Source organism: Chlamydotis macqueenii, chromosome 5, assembly GCF_036417535.1.
Source record: "Chlamydotis macqueenii isolate bChlMac1 chromosome 5, bChlMac1.mat, whole genome shotgun sequence".
Lineage (NCBI taxonomy): Eukaryota > Metazoa > Chordata > Aves > Otidiformes > Otididae > Chlamydotis > Chlamydotis macqueenii.
The window spans coordinates 49,419,844-49,442,428 of NC_141560.1; the positions used below are offsets into that span (position 1 = coordinate 49,419,844).

The 22,585-nt window shown below is 39.0% G+C and overlaps 1 protein-coding gene across 2 annotated transcripts in view; it reads right to left on the bottom strand.

Moving 5' to 3' along the window:
- Window positions 1-13,722: 13,722 nt before the first annotated feature.
- Window positions 13,723-22,585, bottom strand: part of PDHX (pyruvate dehydrogenase complex component X) — a 45,216-nt gene continuing 36,353 nt past the window's right edge. For both annotated transcript variants that reach the window (XM_086748133.1, XM_086748134.1), the window contains exons 10-12: window positions 20,075-20,233; window positions 16,409-16,473; window positions 13,723-14,126 (exon numbers count right to left, since the gene is read on the bottom strand). In XM_086748133.1, coding sequence (XP_086604259.1) covers window positions 13,862-14,126; window positions 16,409-16,473; window positions 20,075-20,233 — 489 coding nt within the window. In that variant the 3' untranslated portion in view covers window positions 13,723-13,861. The remainder of the gene's footprint in view (window positions 14,127-16,408; window positions 16,474-20,074; window positions 20,234-22,585) is intronic.

The following is a 22,585-nucleotide window of genomic DNA, read 5'->3' on the forward strand; positions in this document are numbered from 1 at the left end:
ACTTCAGGGGTAAAAAAAAAAATCAGAACAGCAGAAGCAAGTTATAAACCATGCTAGCTTCAACAATGGTGCATTTTATGTATCTCTCAGTAAACAGCTTTTAACAACGTGATTTGGCAACAGTTACAGGTATCCTGGTCTAAACTGCAAAACACAGTATGTGCTTTATATTAATGAGTCCTGCTTTAGTGAGTCTTGAAAAATTACAACAGTTTACAGATGGACAAAGAATTTATTTTAAAGGAGTGGCAAATCCTGCTGGATTACAGTGGATAGTAGAAAGGAGGAAATAAAGTAATCGTAATTAAATACTTCCTCTTGCTTCACAGGCTTTCAGTAGTTAGCTCAAAGGAAATCACTCAAACAGTTTTCTGGATAGGCAAATGAATACAACCTTCATAAATATATATAGATAATAGGCACAATTTTTTCTTAAAGCCTCTGCTTTTCTTCTTTTGCAGAATCTGTGAAGATAAATATCAACCAATTCCTGACACAAGGCTGGTAAGCATAGAAGACAACTTGCAGTGCTAGCAGTAATTATTCAAAGCCGGTGGAAAGATGAGTTAATGACTGAGAAAGGATGGCAACCCAAGCTTACAGAAAAGGAGGCAGCAGGGCTGTGGGGTTTTTGCCTTAAGCTTATGATACACAAACTGGCTGACATTTCAAGACTTACTTCTAACAAACAAGAATAAAGTGCTTCTAGAACATCACCACCACAGTCAGAATAAGCTCACCACCAGGAATACCCAGCCTTCACATTTCTGGTGGTGGAAAACCTGTTATCTTAAACGTACAGGGATATTGTCAAAAACATCACATGGAAAACATAAATCTAATTCTCTGGTAAAATTTCGCTTATCTTTAATCTCTGGAATCTTTATAATGTTCCCCAGTAGCTAAATTAGCTCATAGAATCATAAAATCATTTAGGTTGCAAAAGACCCTGTTGTAGTTTAGCCCCACTCGGGACCAAGCTACGCAGTCTTTCACTCACACCCCCAACCCTCCAAAGGAATAGGGAGAGATAATACAAGAAAAAGGCTCAAGGGTTGAGATAAGGACAGGGAGAGATCCTTAAAGTTACCATTATGTGCAAAACAGACTCAACTTGGGGAAAAGCATTTATTTCTTATTATTAGTAAAAACAAAGCAGGATAATGAGAAGGAGAACAAGGTAACTTCCCTCCACTCCTCCCTCTTCCCGGGCTTAACTTTATGTTCGATTATCTCTACCTCCTTTCCCCTCCTGAGCGGCACGGGGGGAAGAGGGAATGGGGGTTTATGGTCAGTTCATCACATGTTGCTTTCCACCGCTCCTTCCTCCTCAAGGGAAGAACTCCTCACATTCCTCCCCGGCTCCAGCGTGGAGTCCCACCCACGGGATACAGTCCTTCACTGGCTGCTCCAGCATGGGGTCCTTTTCCACGAGGGGCAGTAGTCCCTCAGAAACTGGCTGCCCCAGCGCAGGCCCTCCACAGGCCACAGCCTACTTCAGGCATCTGCCTGCCCTGGTGTCAGGTCCTCCACGGGCTGCAGGTGGATCTCTGCTCCCCCATGGGCTGCAGAGGGACAACCTGCCTCGCCATGGGCTGCTCCATGGGCTGCAGAGGGACAACCTGCCTCCCCATGGGCTGCACCATGGGGAATCTCTGCCAGGAGCAACATTACTCCTCCCCCTCCTTCTTCACTGACCTTGGTGTCTGCAGCCGTTCCTTTCACAAAAAATTCTTCACAACAGGCAGGCAGATGCCTCTCAGAGTCTCTTCACATCTCATCTCCTCTCCACTTCTGGCAGCTGGACCAGGCTGAGTTGGGCCCGGTCGGCTGCCCAGCGGGAGAGGCCAGAGGGTGAGGCCTGCAAGGCCCAAAAGGCTCATGCCTCCACACCTCTGCCCTGGCTTCTTCTTCATATATATTTTTTTTTCTTTTTTCCCCTTCTTAAATATGTTATCACAGAAGCATTATCACTGAACATTTCGTCACCAATTGGCTCGGCCCTGGCCAGCGACAGGTCTGCCCTAGACCTGGCCAACTCCACCAGTCAAAGGGGAAACTTCTAGCAGCTTCTTGCAGAAGCTGCCACCGTAGCCCCCTCCGCCCCCCAAACAAAACCAACACAGACCCTTAAGATCATTGAGTCCAACCATAAACCTACCACTGTCAAGTCCACCCACTAAACCATGCACTAACATGACACCTCCACATCTTTTAAATACCTGAGGTCAGAACGACAGGCCTGTAGTTCCCCAGATCCTCTTTCTGGCCCTTTTTGTAGATGGGCGTCACATTTGCTAACCTCCACTCAACTGGGACTTCCCCAGTTAGCCAGGACTGCTGACAAATGATAGAAAGATCCTTCAAGCTTTCTGCTGTATCATCAGTTATTTTCTTTGTCTTCTCACAATTTGGTTGTTTAAAAGAGATGAGACTAAATGCCAGGAGACCTGAGACATCAGCACAAATGATGTAAGCTTTCTCACTGATATTTCACAGTATCACTGGAAGCTGAAGGCAGTTTTTCCAAGATGTAGTTGGAGCTGCTATCCTACTGTTAAGTGTCTCGGCATCCCTGTGGACAGTCCCAGTAGTATTTTCATTTTACAGCTCTGGATTCTATTTACATATAAGCAAGAAAACAGTTACTAAGGAAAGGATAGTCAGAAACTCTTAAAAATGTTAGCTCTTTCTGATAGTATTTAGTCCTCAGACTTAAAAAAAACCCAAAAGTTATTTTCTTTAAAGTCCAAATATGCTTTCATTGTAATAAAAACCATTTTTTAAATTATTCTGTTCAAACTTACATGATCCTTAAAAAGATCTTTTTGTATAAGGATTTCAGAGATAACGTAAGTTCTTAACAATTCATGATGAGATGAGCCAAGGCTTTCTGGGATTGCTGGAAAAATCGATTAAGCATTGCCAGATAACAAATTCTTCAAATGATTTAAACAACTGACACATAAATTACCTCTTATTTTAAAAAGTGGTGGTCAGGACTAAAATAATCTTCATGCACGTATTTTATTATTTATATGAATCCACATCTCAATCAAAACTTCTCCAAATGAACATCTTTGAAATGTTCATAGCAATTCCAATGAAAACATTTTTAACTATAGATATACATCCACAGTTTTGTGAAAACATCAGTGTATATATAAATGTTTTTGGTAAACTAGGCCACTAGTTTTTCAGAACATTGAAATTAATTTTAAATGAAAAAAATAGAGTAAAACAAAATTAGATGCTGTTCTCACCTGGTTGAGAGCCTAGAAAAAGGGCATCTGTACATTTCCTACCATCAGTGACATGGGGATCTACTCCAAAAAACTTATCTAGCAGTTGCGTATGTTAAGCAAAACAAATTGTAACCTACAATTGTTTAATCTGCTGCTCACATATGAAACTCCAGTCAAGCATTGAAAATAACCACAAGAATAATAGCAAATCACATGAAAACATTTCTTTTTGCTATCACAAAAATTTCAGAAGAACCCCCTAAAACTTCCAGAGTCAGAAAAACATATTCTGGAGTTTGTAATTAGAAGTTGTGGTTGGTATGGCAAAAAATTGTCACTTAACAAGAAAAAGCTAAAATTTTCTGTGTTTACTGAAGCTGAAACCAAGACACCCCACCCACCCCCTGTATATTTACATATGCAAGAATCCCGGGCTGCTTTGCTATTGAGTTCTCTACAGTTACTGGTTTTCTGTCCTAATCTCTCTTGCTTTCTGTCAATAGTTAGGCTAAGTTATCTCAGTGGAGCAAGCACTACCCACTAACATGGCTATTTAGTAGCTGTTCAGGTTTGTTTTTTTTTTTTTTAAATATAGCATTTCCTGTGGCATTGATGGTTGTCTAGTCAATTCTGAAATTCAAAGTAAATTGGTCATTACCATCCACAACTAGTTAATTGATATAAATGGTATACACACACACACACACCCCTGAGTCAGATATAGTTCATAGCCGGCTATAGAGCATGTTCACAAGCAGACAATCATCACATTAAACATCTTAAAAATTGAATAGGACTTAGGTTTAGAAAAGTGCAGAGAAAATAATGGCTTAGTGTACGCCTAAATCAGTCCTAATACCATGTGATTTCTAGACTATCCCTTTGTGGATTCATACATTTATCAACAAACTATAAAGTACTCTGCAGCAGTTGCAGGTTTTGCTTGGTTAGTTGATCATCCTTCTACTTTTTAACAAATAGAAATACATATTTAAAACCTGTCCAAGAGCACTAAACACATTATTCTCACACAAGACAACTTTTTCTACCGCCACAACTCCCCAAAATACTGTGATGAGGTGCATATAAGGGAAAGCTGTCTTCTCACACAAAGATTGCTTCATAGATTCGTCAGGGTATCTCTTAGCCAAGAGTATTCTCTCCTGGCTGTCATTTCAACGGTCTCATCTCTTGTGTTTGAGCAACAGATGCAATGTTGCAATTACTCGAAGAAAGTGTAATCATGGCAGGTTTCTCTTAGGCCTCCCTCAGTGTTGTGGCAATACACACATACATTGACACACATCCATTAAAGAAGAAATGCTGAAATCTCTGCAGGGGAACTGAGAAAGCCTGTCTCTCTGTCCACCCTGTAGCCCAGATCTGAAAGGCTTTAACAAGTGTGGTTGAAATAGCAGTGGGTTCTCTTTACCACTCCATCTCAGCACATACAGAGATATGCACATGCACAGGCTTTCTTTTGACTTTCTTCCATCTTTTCTACCCTGCACAATTGGGATTGTCTTCCAAAACAAAGATGTTTTCCTGCAATCACCAAAATGTAGTCTTTGGCCAAAACAGCTCTCTCTCAGCTCAGATCTCACTTTATATTTAAGCCACGGGAATAATATTTAAGACACTCCCGATAGGTCAATTTAGTTTCATAAGTTTGTAGCAGCATCGGTGCTACTGGTAAAAATGCAATTGCTAATCTCCAGGTAAACAGTGAGTATTGACCTTCAAAAGCAACATTCTTCCCTCCTAATGCAGCTAAAGGTGTCACAGACTAATGATTAACACAGACATTATGTCAACATACAGTACAGAAAAGCTGTCTTGTTGGAAAACAAAAGTATTAACACAGCAGTAGATCTGTTGTGGTAGAACTGCAACCCTTTCCTTCGACTTACACTCAATGAAACTAGCTGCATTGTTGCTGAAGGCATTGGAATGCAACTAACAAAAATCTTGTGAAAAGGATCCAATAATCACATTTTTTTTTTCTCCTTTATTAGTATTATCCATTTCAATAGGAGGGCCTAGACCCTCTGCTTCTGGCCTTCCTCTGCAGCTGTCAGATAGCATACAAATGTACAGGAAAAGCAGCCAAGGAGGTGCCTTAGAGCATTGTTTAGGATAATTTAGCGCATCCCAAAAGGTCTCTTCTGCTCCAGGCTGGGAGTCACTCAGAATCATTAGACTTTGTTATGAGCTTAAGTAAAACACCACCTGCTTTGAAGCCTAGAATAGCTAAATTAGGTTCAAAATAGGAATGAACAGAGGAAGGACTCCTAATCTGCCTGAAAAAAGCTGTAACTCTTCTATACTTGCCAACAGGGAAATGCAAGATGTTATAACATCTGATAAATTTCTGTAGGCACAACCAATTCATCTGTGAATTTACTCCAAAACACTTCTGTACCTAACTTGTCTCTCTAAATACTCTTGGAGGAAAAAAAAAAAAAAGTGTGACTATTATTTTCATTTGAGTCTGTGTATTGCTTGTACCATAAAGTGAATAGTAAAGGTGCTCTAGAATCCTTGCCAAGATTAACAAGTAAGCAATGTATTGCACTCAGAATATTTGGTTGAAATTTACACTATAAGGCAAAAGTCTCACACTTCAGAAGAGTGTAAGAAGAGTTTCTTTCTTGATCAGCCAAGGGATCTCTTCTAGTTCCTATTTTCCATGTCGGGAAGAGGAAACAGTGTGATGCTGTCTGCTGAAACCCAGAGATACTCAGTGCTTGCTGCTAATGGAGACTGGGACACAACACAGCAAGTATAAGCATCTGCACAAGCTAACAGCCTCCATGGGTATTTAAGCTTATAATTTATTTGGCAGGGAATAAATTAAAGTGCACCAAAGTTGCAAAATGAAACATAATTACACATATTTTCTTAAGATAGGTAGCTGAAACAGGAACTGGTTGATGACTAGGTCAACAGAGAGCATCCTACGAGGTTCAATTGCTTGGATCCCTGCAAAGTGAAGTGAATTATGTAATGATGTTACACTGACGACGCAAAAACCATGAAACTGTATGAGGAGATTTGCTGCACTAACAATTCAGTATATTCTTCATACAATAGTGGGCAGAAATAAAAATGTTCACAGTTGTCTTCTCTTCCTATCTAGGTCTAGGCGACATGACAGGAACTTTGAAGGTATAAAAGAGAATCTTCTCTTGATCCCTAATCTTTAAGAAGATAAATAGCGGTATTCATTAACATAGGATAAGTAATTTCCCTTAGTACATGTAATGAACAAACAGAAAAGTCTGTCATTTTCTAGCTATTTCTCATAATAACACAAATGTTTAACTTGCCAGGTAGGACAATTATTGTGGAGAGAGGGAAGAACAATATGGTTATCATATCTGAATAATTATCCACTGTGATATCTACAAGTCAAACTGATGCCAAAGGGAAGGAGCACAAACTGAATTCAAGAAAACAGTGATGGCTTTACACTGATACAAGGTAGGCAGATTTTGTAAAGTAACCATGCAAAGTAGCCCGTCAAACTTCCAGTAAATTATTTGTACCCCAGTTTAACCAACACATGGGTTTTCAACGAAATCCTAAGCTTCTGTGTTTCTTGGAACATTTACTGGTTGCCACGTTCCTACACATCTCCAGCAGGCTACTGTCAACATCCTCCTGCTTCACTCAAGCATGATTACAAAGAAAGAAATCACAAGAGGTTATAAGTTTAAAACTTATGCTTAACTAAGAACATACTGAAAGGTACTTTCAGCTGATCAGTTTTTCCTCTGTTTAATCTATTATGGATGAAATTGCCATGCTGGCTTAGAATCTGCTCTCTATGCCTTCAACATTTTAGGGACAAATGGAGTAAAACATTATTTAATATGAGTCAGCAGTGCGCCCTGGCAGCCAAAATGGCAAACCATGTCCTGGGGTGCATCAAGCACAGCATAGCTAACCAGTCAAGGGAGGTGACTGTCCCACTCTACACTGCACCGGTGCAGTCCCACTTTGAGTACTGTGTGAAGTTTTGGGCCCCTCAGTATAAGAAGGGCATCATATTAGAGTGTGTCCAGAGAAGGGTGACCAAAATGGTGAAAGGTCTCAAGGGGAAGACCTATGAGGATGTCACTTGGTTTGTTCAGTTTGGAGAAGAGAAGGCTGAGGAGCGACCTGATCACAGTCTACAACTTCCTCAAGGGGGGCAGCGGAGGGGCAGGTGCTGATCTCCTCTTGGGTGACCAGTGGTAGGACAAGAGGAAATTGAATGAAGCTGCATCAGGGGAAGTTCAGATTGGGCATCAGGAAATGGTGCTTTACTGAGAGAGTGGTCAGCCACTGGAACAGGCTCCCCAAGGAAGCACCAAGCCTGTCAGAGTTCAAGGAGCATCTGCACGTAGCTCCAAGTCACACAGTTTAGTTTTAGGTAGCCCTGCAAGAAACAAGGAGTTGGACTCAATGATCCTCATGGGTTTCTTCCAACTTGAGATATTCTATGATTCTATGATCCAGTTCTGCAGGAAGTGCCATACAACAACCAAGGTTTCTGACTGATCCTAATTCCAACAGATCAAGGCAAGTTATTGTTTACTACTTGTTCTTTATTCATGTCAGGTGCTTTCTGAAACACTTCAAAACCAAATACTAAATCATCAAGCTACAGTTTAAATTCAAGAGTATCCACATACTAAAATAGTCCGGTGACTATATTTAAACTCGGAGATCAAGAAGTCAGAACACCAGGCTTCTCTGCCCTCTGCTGGCCTCTCTCTATTTCAGTTTTCCCTTTAAAACAAGCCTTCAATTGACTGAAGTGATCAAAACCAGCGGCACCATCAAGGCTCATATCAAGCAAATCCACTGGTGAGGAGTATATCAGTACCTTGTTTCTCGTTTCTGAACAATTACTTAGTGAACAGCTCTATGTACAGAGATCAATAGGCTGATTAATACACTTTCTTGGAAAGAAGTTTTGGATAAATATGCGTCTATTTCTGGTCATTTAGAAAATACAGCAAAAGAAAAAAGCACACTCCATGCACTTCCCTGTAGAACAATGCTTCATTTTTCATGCTACATTACTACAGTCAGAAAGGAACCTCATGAGGCACACACTTGTCCATTGTGCTAATATCCTTTAAAGCTACTGCAGCAACGCTCACCTTCCTTGCATCTTGAGATCAATGTCATCCTCATCTTAGATACACTCCTCCTTCTGCAAGAACAATATCTAGCTGGCATATTTTTTAAATGATTGCTAGGACTTTAATTTAAATGACACATTCTCAAACAGTTTGGCCTTGCCGCTTAAAGCCAACAGAGAAATCTCTACTCAACCCTGTCATTTGGCTGAATTCTAGAAGGAAACATTCATACATTAGAAGTTTCTAAAAAGCCTAAAAGGGAAGGATCAGAACATTTAAACTACTTAGGAAGGGTTATCAAAACATTAATCTAATTTTATTGGACTATCATTTAGCTAATACTTGGAATTACAGAATCATGGAATGGTTAGGGTTCAAAGGGGCCTTCAAAGGCCATCTAGTCCAACCCCCCTGCAAGCAGCAGGGACATCTTCAACCAGATCAGGTTGCTCAGAGTCCCATCCAACCTGGCCTTGAATGTTTCCAGGGACTGGGCATCCACCACCTCTCTGGGCAACCTGTTCCAGTGTTCTATAACTCGCATTGTGAAAAAAATTTTTTTCCTAATTTCCAATCTAAATCTACCCCCCACTATTTTAAAACCATTACCCCTTATCCTCTCATAACAGGCCCTACTGAACAGTTTCTCCCCATCTTTCCTGTGGGGCCCCCCCTTTAGGTACTGGAAAACCACTATAAGGTCTCCCTGAAGCCTCCTCTTCTCCAGGCTGAAGAGCCCTAACTCTCTCAGCCTGTCCTTATACGAGACGTGCTCCAGCCCTCTGACCACCTTCATGGCCATCCTCTGGACCCTCTCCAACTGGTCCATGTCCTTCTTATGTTGGGGGCTTGGGCTCCAGAGCTGGATGCAGTACTCCAGGAGGGGTCTCACCAGAGCAAGGTAGAGGGAAACTTTAAGGAAAATGAAAAATCACCATCATCATAAGCACACAAACGAGAACACAGACTGAAGAACCATATTTTTCCATCTTTCTTACTTACAAAGCAATATGTGACTATCCACATGTAATTCAATACCTCTTCAAACAAACAAACAAAAAAATGGAAATGCAAACAGCATTCTACAAACAGGTATTGGGGAACAGGAAATTGTAGGTGCTAGCACACTTCTTAAATGATAATGCTTGATTGCTTATTAGCAACCTTCAGGGTAAAGGAAATATCTTTTTATTTCTAATCCATGATGTACTATAGTACTAGATAAGAATCTCTCCTGATCCAGAAAACTCAGAAAAATACTAGGACCGGGTGGATGGCTAGTTAAATTGTATTAGTTGTGCCGTAGTACTTCATAAGAAGTGAAGGGATATTTTATTTCAAATCCCTGGAAGAAGGAAAAAAAAAAAATCATTCTATAATTTCAATAACAAAATAGCATGAATCGGTGTAGTTAAGGCATATCAGCCATGAACAAGAGGCTGAAAAACAGCTCTTCCACAACGTGAAAGTGGCACAGAACATAAGTTGAACTATTACCTACATGAAAGGCAGAAGTTACTCTCATCACTAGAATAATTATATAATTATATTAATAATTTATTTACTAACCTTGCAGCAGTATAAGCAATAATCAACATGAGCTTGAATTGAACAAGTAGCTCAAGAGTAGTAGTTTTCACAGAATCATACAGTAATTTTGGTTGGAAGGGACATTTAAAGGTCATCTAGTCCAGACCCTCTGCAAACAGCAGGGACATCTTCCACTAGATCAGGTTGCTCAGAGCCCCGTTCAGCCTGGCCTTGAATGTTTCCAGGGATGGGGCATCCACCACCTCTCCGGGCAAGCTGTTCCAGTGTTTCACCACCCTCATTGTAAAAAAATTTCTTCCTTGTAGCTAGTCTGAATCTACCATCTTTTAGTTTAAAACCATTGTCCCTTCTCCTGTTGCTATAGGTCCTGCTAAACAATCTGTCCTCATCTTTTTTTATAATCCCACTTTAAGTACTGAAAGACTGCAATAAGGTCTGCTCTTCTCCCAGCCAAACAACCCCAACTCTCTCATCATCTCTGATCATCTTCACAGCCCTCCCCTGGACCTGCTCCAACAGGTCCATGTCTTAGGCTGAGGACTCCAGAGCTGGATAGAGTACTCCAGATCAGATCTCACCAGAGCAGAAGTGCTGCTTAATCCCCCAGCCTGTATAAATAGCAGGGATTGCCCTGACCCAGGTGCAGGACCTTGCACTTGGCCTTGTTGAACCTCACGAGGTTCACATGGGCCCAACTGTCAACCTTGTCCACGTCCCTCTAGATAGCATCCAAGACCCTCAGGTGTTCAATTGCACCACTCACCTTGGTCACAGGCATTACAGAAGTCCAGAGAGATGACAACAGGTGTCCTAATCCTATGAATCTGGGCTGTTTTATACATTGCCCCCCATCCTCAAATCCCTAAATTCTGCAGGAAGATATTAAATGTTTTAGTTTAATTTGTATGGGCAACTATTTCTTGTCTCACTTCTGCTAAAGTGGTAGATGTTGCCAAATGGTACAGCTACTCTGAATTAAAGAGATCTGACTGCTGTCACATGTCTGAATTCCAGAGATTTCCTTCACGGGCTGATGACTGACAAATCACATCCATCCATTTTTATGTCAAATGACAATGCTGGCAAGCAAGCATGTGCAGAGAAATTGGAATAAAAATCTTGTATTAGCCTTACTGAGATTTGCCTAGTTCAAAACTTGTAAAGGTTTATTTAACCTGCAGAAAAAGTTGCATTGTCTTCACCTGTTTGTGTTGAACAGGGAAAGTATAATGATGTATTAGTACCCACACGAATGAGACATGATAAACATTCCATACTTACATACAGTAATGCCTTCCAGTGGCTCCAAAAGCAAAAGTAAAATGCACTACATAAACGCACATACATGCAAAACTATCGTTGTACACATCAGTCATGCAGCCCTTAACTGTGGCCAGCTAAAGAGTAGAATACGCAAAGACCAGGGAGCACACAACACCACTAGAACACCAAGTACAAAAATGAAGACCAGTGTATCAGATTTTAAATTAGTCTGCAAATTCTCTTTGGCAGAGCAGATTTAGCTATGTAAACAATGAGAATTTCTTGTACGTTATGAAGGGCAATATATAAATTGGTGGGTTTTCTCCCCTTCAAAGTAATATGGGATTGACAAATACTTTGGAAAAATTCATGGTTAACAATTTAAAATTGCAAATTAATCTTCAGCACCCAATCTTGAATATAATTTATCAGTAAGCAACTCCTGGAAATACAGAATGAATACATCCATTATTGCACAGTAAACTAGATCTGGTAATCAAAAACTCTACCTAGTGTTTATCAAATCTATGATATCTCAAGAAGCCAAAGAAGTAAACTCATTTAGAAAAAACTCTCAACTCACTATTAACTAAAGGTTTTGTTTTGCAATTAACTTTTTAACTATAGCAGCAGCTCAAATGACCTCCAAATCTTTAAATAAAAGTACTTGCACAAACTAGAATAAGAAAAACTCAAAGAATTCTACTGACAATTTATATTCTCACCAGGTCCTGTAAATGCAGTTATTTCATTACAAACATACAACATGTGGTTCCATATTTATATATAAGAAAAAAAAAATCTACTTCTGTTAATTTAAACTTCAAGCCACTGCACTTCAGCCTCCAAGTTACAACTCAATACACAGTGATGATGAAACACTGTCTACTTACATCTTTATTCTGCCCCAGCAAAGAACAGCATTAATCAGTAAATATTCAGTGTGCAAAATCTGACCTTTCATCCTGGAACCTCTCTGAGAGCAAGAGATCAAAACCAGTTTTTCACATCAGCACAATTAACTTGGGTTTTAAGTTAACCACAAAATATCACAGAGTACCAGAAAAAAAAATTATATTTTGTGGTAATGAAGATGACATCTGAATTCGGGCAACTACTAAATTCAAAAAATATATTTGTCTCCAAATTAAGTCACAGAAAACCTATTGTTAATTTTCTACACACAGTGTTGTTTTCACTAAATGCTAGTTCCATTTAAAAAAATAATAATTAAAAAAAAAATATATATCTACAATGCTGAGATTCCATCCTTTATGGAGAATGCATTTATTCAGAGAAATTTATCCTCCTCTCTACCCCTGTGCAAGGCATTAGATTATGCAGTTATCTTAAACTACTGGGAAAAAAAAAATAGATGCACCTACAGTTTAAATGTGTTTTAAGGAGTTCTAATTATATGAATGAAGCTGTGGTTTTCACCAGATTACTTAATATTTTAAGAAATTACTTTTTTTATGTATGATCGAATTTAGACTTTCTCAGAATTTCCCATCATTTCTTTTCCCCATTCACCTCTGCAGGCATCTTGTTTTCTTCAATGTAGCTTATAGTAAAAGAGAAGACAAGAACAGTTAAATCTGTCACGTAAAAGAAATCAAACCAAAACTTTTTTGGTTTGTAATGTCTTTGCTTTTATGTAGGAAGCCATTGAAATATCTGTCAAAATACTATAAACCTTATTTCAATCTAATCTGGATGGCACAACATGCCAGAAAATTCTTCTGAGAAGTGAAAAACTTCCTACTGCAGCAATATCAGTTGGCTACTCACTTATCTCAGTATTGACCAGGGCTTATAGCAGCACATTGCTCAATTATGATTCTGGCTTTCCTCACTCTAAAAGGTAGATATTTAGTCCTTAAAATAAAGCATCCTATCTCAGCACAGGTAAGACCCCACTTGGAGTATTGCATCCAGCTCTGGAGCCCTCAGTACAAGAAAGACACAGACCTGCTGAAGTGGGTCCAGAGGGGGGGGTCACAAAAATTATCAGAGGCGTTGAGCACCTCTCCTATGAAGAAAGGCTGAGAGAGTTGGAGTGGTTCAGCCTGGAAAAAGAGAAGGCTCCAGGGAGATTTCATTGCAGCCTTTCAATAATTAAAAGGATGCCTAAAGAAAGATGATGCCTAACTTTTTAGCAGGGCCTGTTGTGATAGCATGAGGGCTAATGGGTTTAAAATAGAAGGGAAACATTCCAGGTCAGGTTGGATGGGGCTCTGAGCAACCTAATCTAGTTGAAGGTGTCCCTGCTCCTTGCGGGGAGGGGGGTGGATTAGATAACCTTTAAAAGGACCCTTCCAACTTTAACTACTGTATGAATCTATGATTCTATGACTCCCTTTTAAACTTCATTAAGTTGTCTTGAATTTTCCTTTACAGAGGAGATTCACTTTTCTATGCAAATGTTACGTGCTTAAATGTTTAAAGAAATGTCATATGTTAACTTTAAAGTCTTTTAGCTTTACAGTATAAAACCTGGTCATTGCAAAAGACTAAAAGCATGAGAATTACTAGTTTTTCAGGTTAATTTAATAAATTAAATATTTTAACTGTCCATCTTACAGTAACTATGTACTCCTCTAAAAACAACCCCAAGTAAACAACGGTTATCTATGTTATCAAAACAAGAAGCCATCTTCACGGATTTTAACACAAGGCAAGTCGCATTGGATTCTCTATGTTAGCTTTCAAGGTCTCCAGAAACTTTGAAGCCAGGTCATCATCTACCACCCGACCATCACTTGAAAGAGTCACTGTCATGAGTTGACGCTGCTTAAGTTTCTCATTTCCTTCTTCGTCTTCCACAATCTTGAGCTCTGGTCTTGCTCGGCCCACAGCCAGAATGCAGGCCTGCGGAGGGTTTATGACTGCAGTGAAATCATTGATGCCAAACATGCCCAGATTGGAGATACTAAATGAAAGAGAAAAGAGTTACCAGTAATGTCAGAAATTATATATCCCCTAGAAGAAATAATCTATATTCAATGACTACTATGACCTAATTCTCTCCCAAGGTCAAGCCCATTCACTTTAAAATAAATCTGAGCTGGATTTCAGTTGGGCACATTCAGACTCTCAAGTGTTCGGGAATTTTGCAATTACAACTAACATACCTTTTTAGAAGTCCCGTTTCTTTACAGTAATATATCCTTGCATTGCACACACTGAAGGCAGAAAGTAGGACAGGAAAATGATATCTTCAAATAAACTTTGCCTGTCCCTATTCCAAGTGAAATGTCTTTTAGACTGAACTTCACAACTTTAAGTTACAATGGCTGTTGATTACCAAGTGATACAATTTGGAAATCTAGATATCACTCAGGCACGGGAAAGCCTCATCATGCCTTTCTCCCTTCAACATTTTTCTCTGTGTAACCAACTGGGAAGTGGTGTATTACGAAAGGTTTAGACTCTTTTGTGAAAGATTGTCTGCAGAGAAAGCTGGTCCACCATCTCCTCCATTTGTTATAGTTACTACAAAGAGTAGAAAGAAGATTAATCTGTAGAGAATCATGGAATAGTTCGGGGTCGGAAGGGACCATTAAAGGTCATCTAGTCTGACTCCTCTCCGAGGAGCAGGGACATCTTCAACCAGATCAGGTTGCTCAGAGCCCCATCCAACTTGACCTTGAATGTTTCCAGGGATAAGGCATCCACAACTATTCTGGGCAACCTGTTCCGGTGTTTCATCACCCTCATTGTAAAAGACTTCTTCCTTATATCCAGTCTAAATCTACCTCCTTCTATTTTAAAACCATTATCCCTTGTCCTACTACTACTAAAAAGTTTGTCCCCATCTTTCTTATAAAACCCCTTTGAGTACTGAAAGGCTGCAATGAGGTCTCCCCAAAGCCTTCTCTTCTCCAGGTTGAACCACTTCAACTCTCTCAGCCTTTCTTCACAGGAAAGGCGTTCCATGCTTCTGATGATTTTTGTGGCCCTCCTCTGGACTTGCTCCAACAGGTCCATGTCTTTCCTGTGCTGAGGACTCCAGGGCTGGATACAATACCTCAGGTGAGGTGTTACGAGAGCAGAGTAGAGGGGGAGAATCATGTCCCTTGACCTGACGGTCACATTTCTTTTGATGCACCCCAGGATGCAGTTGGCTTTCTGGGCTGCAAGCACACACTGCTGGCTCATGTCCAGCTTTTCATCCATCAGTACTTCCAAGTCCTTCTTAGCAGGGGTGCGCTCAATTTAATCTCCTAGCCTGTACTGATACCAGGGGTTGCCCTGACCCATGTTCAGAACCTTGCACTTGGCCTTGTGAACCTCATGAGGTTCATATGGGACCACTTCTCAAGTTTGTCCAGGTCCCTCTGGACAGCATCTCGATCCTCAGGCACATCAACTGCACCACTCAGCTTGGTGTCACCTGCAAACTTGTTGAGGATGCACTTGATCCCACTGTCTCTGTCATTCATGAAGATATTAAACATGACTGGTCCCAGGATGGACCCCTGAGGGACACACTCAACACCGATCTCCCATCTGGTCTGAACCACTGTCCTCCATGTGCCTTAGTGTAGCTTCTAGGAGGATCTGTTCCATGATCCTCCAAGGCACAAGAGATGAGACTGACAGATCAGTAGTTCCCCGGGTCCTCCTTTCCACCCTTTTTAAAAAAGTGTGCAATGTTTCCTTTTTTCCAGTCACCAGGGACTTCACCTGCCACGACTTCCCTTCTAGAGAGAGTCCTCTGAAGAGTGAATTGAAGATAAACTGGACATCACTGCCTGCTGCAATACCTCTGCCATACAACTCCTTTAAAAATATTCAAACTATTATCAATGGGTTTTCCTAACTACAGAATGCAAATTAAAAAAAAAAAAAAACAAACAAAACAAAACAAAAAAAACCCACCAAAATAAAAAAAAACCCTCAAAACAACTCACAAAACTAAAACATTCTTCTGCAACTGGGAAAAAGTAGGAGGAAAAATAAAAGTCAGATCACAAAAAACATTAATTTCACACCAGGCTCAGATTAAAAAAAAATTCTATACCAAGATAATTGCTTCCCCCTGATACAGGATACTCTGCCTAGGTTTGGCCCTCAGAATCATCACATGGAGTTTCATCCTAATTGGAATAAGATTTTAAAAGGCAATGCATTAACACACAGTGGAATACCTGAGGATAAAACAGTTCTCAACCCACACTGCACATATTAAATGCTGCTAGACAGTTTTACCTGAAAGATCCTCCTTGGTACTCTTCTGGTAACAGTTTTCCATCTCTTGCTTTCTTTGCTAGAGCCTAAGAAAAAAAAAAAAGAAGAAGAGATAAGAAAGAAATTAAAGTGTTGTAATATACGAATTCTTTTTACTTCATTAAGATATTATAAGTATCATACAGCCATAAAAAAAAGTCATCTGCTTTGGGACTTAGGGAAGCACCTCAGCAACATTATTTAGCTGCAATGATTTGGCAAAGAGACTACGACACAAAACTTCATTTTCCCAATGATACTGGCTGTTCAATAAAAGCTGTTCTCTCACCTTACAAACCTTGCTCCAGTTTTCACAATGGAACCACTATTCTCCCTGGTGTTTTTAGATTATAAAAGTTATCTAGCAAAATACTGATGAGACAAATTCACAGTATTCTTCTTAACATACTTGTTTAAAGAAACTGCCAAGTACCACTTTCTAGCAGTCTGAGAGAATATATTTCTTCCAGGTAAGCATTCAACCACCTTGAAGACCACCCTTCCTGTGACCCCCATTTAATTTGTGAGACCCTTCTACTTCTAAATACCACAGAAGAAACTGTCCACAGATGTTTTGTTCAAAATGCAGCTCAAGAAGTTCATACTATGTTCTAAGATAAGACCATAGAGAAAAAGAACCTTATCCCCACCTAGGATGTTTCTAGCTCAGAGGTCTCCCTCGATGGAAGCAGTAGGAAATAGGATTAATAATTCTTACAGCAGTTGTCACATACGAAAGAAAGGACCGTGTGGACCTCAAGAGAAGTGGCACTCATTGGTGGGTCAAGAGCCAGTTATTCAGTCACCAACCCATTCCTAACATCCTGTGAGTACTCAATGGAAAAGGTGGCAACTGGTAATGTGTTGGATGCCTTCTCCAATAGCAGCAACCTTTTCAAAATGAGGAGCTCTTCAACTGACAGCAGAGACTGAAGAGGGAATATATGCAGGACAGATAATCTACCGTAATCATATTTGTATTATATTTATTCTGCAGGTGGAAAAGTGCATAGAAACGTTGTCACGTTGTGACAACTGCAGCATTATGACATTTTAAGACAAAAATAACTGTTTCCAAAAGCAGAGTCAGGGTAAGACTCAGATTTTCTTCTGAAAAGACAGATAAAAGCAACACAGTCTGTTTATATTTCCCTTCTTCTGGTAAAAATAATAAAACTAATGATCATTTCCAATCATTAATTATGTTAGGGAAATTTCAGTGGAAGTGAATAAAAACCAAAAAATCTAATTTATCACAACATGAAAAAAAGTGATACATCACATTTGTGAAACTTTCTTGGAGAAGATTATTCCATGAATCACCTGTTTCCTAGGAATTTTGCACTCCCTTTTTAGGAATACTACCACTGTTTTCTAGGATATTTTTTCCCCATGTTCCAGGATTTTTTTTAATTTTTTTAATTTTATTTTTATTTTTTTTAATTTCTAGATTGCTTTCCAGGAATTGCCTGTCCTGTTTTCCAGGGATTTTCCACATGTGTTCTATGAATATTCTGTCAAGCACTCAATTAAATTCAATCTACCAAGAGGTAACTTCTGTGAAATCCCACCCTGCCTTTAAGAACCAGAATCACTAAGTGGAAACTATGTCTGAATTGACTCCTTCTTGTTTGCATGTGGGTGGAGGTAGTCATTACAAGATAAAACTTCCGTAAAGATAATGAGTTGACTAGTAGTTACACAGTTGTGCCATGGATTAATCCCCTTTCATGTTGTAATATAACTCTGTTGGTCATGGTAAACAACTGTCTTCCCCGTATACATTTCTAAACATCTTTCAGGCGAAGGTTCTGAAAGGCCAGAGAAAGTTCTGAAAGGTAGTTTAACAACTGCAATGACTTCAGCTTAGAAATAAACATCAAGAAGTTTAAGAGAATATCATTCTAATGAATCACCTACTAAATAATTCAAGCTTACACCAAGTTTTACAAAACTTTGACATCCTTATAATGAATTTAAAAGTTAAAAGGATACACTGAATTTTATTTCAGGCTTTTTTTCATCTCTGAATAACTAGTGTACCAGAATACAATAGTCATGGGAACAGCATTCACATAATAGGGTATCAGCATAATGCATATGTGCAATTTCATTATTTCAACGATGAAAATATGGTACTAGGATGCACATGACCTGGAAAGAAGTTAAAATTAACTAACATGCAGCAGAAAGGGACACATAAGCAATCTACACAAAGAAAGCACCTGCCAAACTACAGGCACACTGGTAGAGAAGCAGCTGCAGTTTCAGTCTGTACCTTCCACATGTGCATGTTGGGTACATATTTACTTCAATAATTCAGTGAAGAAGTTGAAAAGCAAAACTATCTTCGTGTGGACACCTGCAATCTGGTGTGGACCCAACGACTTTGGCATTGAGTAGTGTGACCTATGTTACCACATTCCATTTGAAATTAAAGGGAAATGCTTACTTTATCAGAGCACTATTAAACATAATGCAAGCATACATGCCCATTATCGGAACTGCGGGACACTGTAGCTTATGGTAACAGGTTTACAATACTGCATCACAGTATCACAGGTATTTGGGATGATAACGAAAGCATAACCTATACTTCACTTCTCATAATGCTCTTATTCTATCACTAATCATATAATAAATTAACAATCTCAGCTGAACTTCCTCCTTGGCCGGCTATTGTACTGGTGAAAGGATCTGCTTTCACAACACATTCAACATGAAATAAGCAATATGGACTGGAAAAATCTTAAAACATCCGTTTATGAATGTTTTGTTGCATCACACTTACACCTTTTTTTTTTTGATACAACTTTGTTGGTTGCTCCCCTCTGTCAACACAGACTATTATGATTTCTGTAGTTTTTGGTAAGACAAAAACTTGCAAAGTGCAGCTTTTGTCTAGTTTTGTGTCTAGCAGCTACTTCCATTGCGTTCCTCAGATACTGCAGGCCTTTGATTAGCACTCATGAAATGACAAGAACGGGATTGTGTTGGGGCATTTCACCATTCACTGTATTTTTACCTGCTACAAAATACTGCTTCTGTGGCTGGCAACAACTGTCACAGATTCAAGTCATGCTAATTGGCACCTGGTCCGTGCAAAATACTGCTCATTAGTCTGAGGAGTTTCATGTTACCTTTCGGGTGACATTCTCAGCTGAATTGCATGTTGAAAAAATGCTGACAGAAGTAAGTGCCATAACATAACAGCACAGAGTAACATAAGCAGATTCAAGTACATTTCTGGGAAAGACAGGAGGGGGACAACCTCCCAAACAAACAAAATCTCAAACCCAAAGACCGGAAATATTAAACAAATTAACACTATCTAGCTTTCTCATGACAATTAAAGAAATAAAACTATATTAAATGGTAGAAGTCTGCACAGGTTTATTTTTCAGTCTTGCCAGCATTCAACTGAATAAGATGATGGATAAGTTATTGTTAATTAAAAATGAACAGAGTTGCAAAATTAATAATAATTCTGAAGTCTAAGGAACGGTGAAACTGCTTTAGATCCATTTTGAAACTATCTTTGTTATTACTGATGTGTATCTGGGTCATGCTACATTTTCTGCTAAAAAAAAAAAATAAAATAAAATAGAGCTACTCTATTCCTCAGCCTATCATACATTTAAGACCTACCTTTGCAGAGGCAGCAATTTCCTGTATTCCCTTGGCAGCAACATCTTTTATGATTGGTGTAATGAGACCTCGGTCTGTTGCCACAGCAATAGAAATGTCAATGGACTGCAGCTGCCTGCAGACTTCTCCATCCCACGTTACATTCACATCTGGCATTTGCTAGAAAAGAGCGATTTTAAAAAGACAGCTGTTAAAAGAATAGTGCTGCAACCAATTATTAAGGAAAATCCTTTAAGACACATAGCCACATACAAGCATTCACCAAGTTAATTAGGGCATCACAGACTGCTGTCTGTAAATGAAGACAAAAGAACAGGTCACATCTGTCATCAGGACTGCCACAAGAAAAAAAAAAAAAAAAAAGAGTCACTGCGAGGGTCTAAGAATAGATGTACTTGATTAGCTTGCATTTATTTTATTTCTAAACTTACTTTGTCAAAAAGCATGAACGTATGCTCCAGGAACTGAAAATGGCAGGGCAGCCAGAAGGCTTTTTGATGCTGCTGGAAAAATATTAAAACTACAAATTCCTTCAGGAGTCACTGATACTACCTTACGGATGCCCAGCATGCAAAGCTACAAAGCAGTGTCATTTCTCCCCCAAAATAAATCACAGGATACTGACATGAAAAGCATGGAAATGGATATTCTATTATACCCATGTGCTGTTTTCCACTCATGTCTCAAGCATGACTCTTAAAGTTAGAAATAGAATATGCTGCAGTTACACTCACGGTTATTCAGATGAGGTTCTCCTAAAATGCATTAAATTTTTTATTTCTGTGGACTCAACTGAAATTGAGATAACGTTTACTGATAATTTCAATAAGGTTATTGAGTTTACCATATAAAGCTGAAACTGCTGGGGGCGGGGGGGGGGCTGGGGCTGTTTCTGAAACACTGACAGAAAGTAGTTGCGACATAAGCTTGATCATGAGCTTATTTCCTGGTATACAAAGTTAAATCTGTTGGTTTTTTGGTTTTGGGTTTGTTTTTTTTTTTTTTACTTTATTATTTTAATAGTAAAACAAATGCTAGCATGGATTTGTACCAAAGCAATAGGATCGGACAGAACAGTTTAATGATAACTTCAATATAAAGACAATATTAATGTCCTATAAAAACAAATAACCAAAAACCCCAGAAAACAAAACATCTGAATTTCTTCTAACCCAGTGCACAAGAACTCCTGCTTCTCAGAATCAGACCTGGAGTATCAACTCATTTATAGCCAAAGATACACTTACTTTACAAAGCTATATGCATTATCATTTACTAACTTTGCCTATTGAATTTCCTTTAAGAAAGTTTAAAATGACATGCTACAGATTCGTGTTCACAGCACAGAACTATCTAATCCTTACGTCCAAGATTAAATTCTGTATTATAAGCATCAGCCACAAATACTAGGAAAAAGAATACAAATCTAATCACAGACTAAATATTTTTACTTGTATATGAGAAAGAGAAATCATATTTAAAGAATTCATTGGTTAGGTCATTTTGTGATGGCAGATAAGGAAATATTGTTTTAAATAATGAACAATATGCATAATCCATGTGTATGCTCCTTCAAAGTACAGTAAAGCAGTCTAATAGTTAAATGGACAGGAAACCACTTATCCTTTAAGTTTCAGGCAGCAACTTAAAAAAAAATCTACAAATAATGACAAAAAACTTTTATTATATAAGCAGAAGCAATAAAAAGTTCATTAAATGCTTGTACTCAAGTCATTCTTTCACATATAGAGGATTACATCCCATTATCTTTCTTAATTGGTCTTTTTTGTGTAGAATAGAAAAACACAAAACTTAAATTCCTCACTCTCCCTGTCTCCTGGTGCGGAGACTTGTTATCCGACGTCCCCCAGTTCACAGTAATTTTTTGTATGTCACCATTTCCTCATGTAAGGTCTCATTAGGCCACAAAAAGAAGCTTCTTGCTAAGTTCACATTTAACAAATGCATAGCAAGCATATTTAGCTCCTCCTCCTGTTTCTGATATAGAATAACTTAGGAAGTTTTTTCCAGTCACTCCACTCAGAACTTCTCTGAGGCACTTGCTTATGAAACTGCCTAGAATCTTGTCTATTCTCTGTCAAAATCTATAGCTTTTGCAATCACATGTTAATCTATAGCTCTTTCAATTATACATTAATATCTAGATCCTGTTTGGCTAGAAATTTCTCGAGTCTCAGTGCAGTGTTCTCAATTCCATACATTCATGGGAATAGTTCCCCAAATTAGATGCAAGTTGTTCCTTCAGCTTTTGAATAGTTAAAATAATCCTTACAAATGAGAAGAAACAGCTCTCACTCCCTTTCTGATGTTTTTATATTGTTGTGAGGTAATACAAGTCTGGATCCTTGCTCTGCTTTATCTTGTCTGTAGCTTTTACAATCTGCTGCTGAAATGATGCAATGACATCAGAGATGTTTAGCTTTTCTAGGCCTTTACCATATAGCTAGAAGGCATGATCACTGTGCAATCAAGAAGATGTAGTTAACAAAT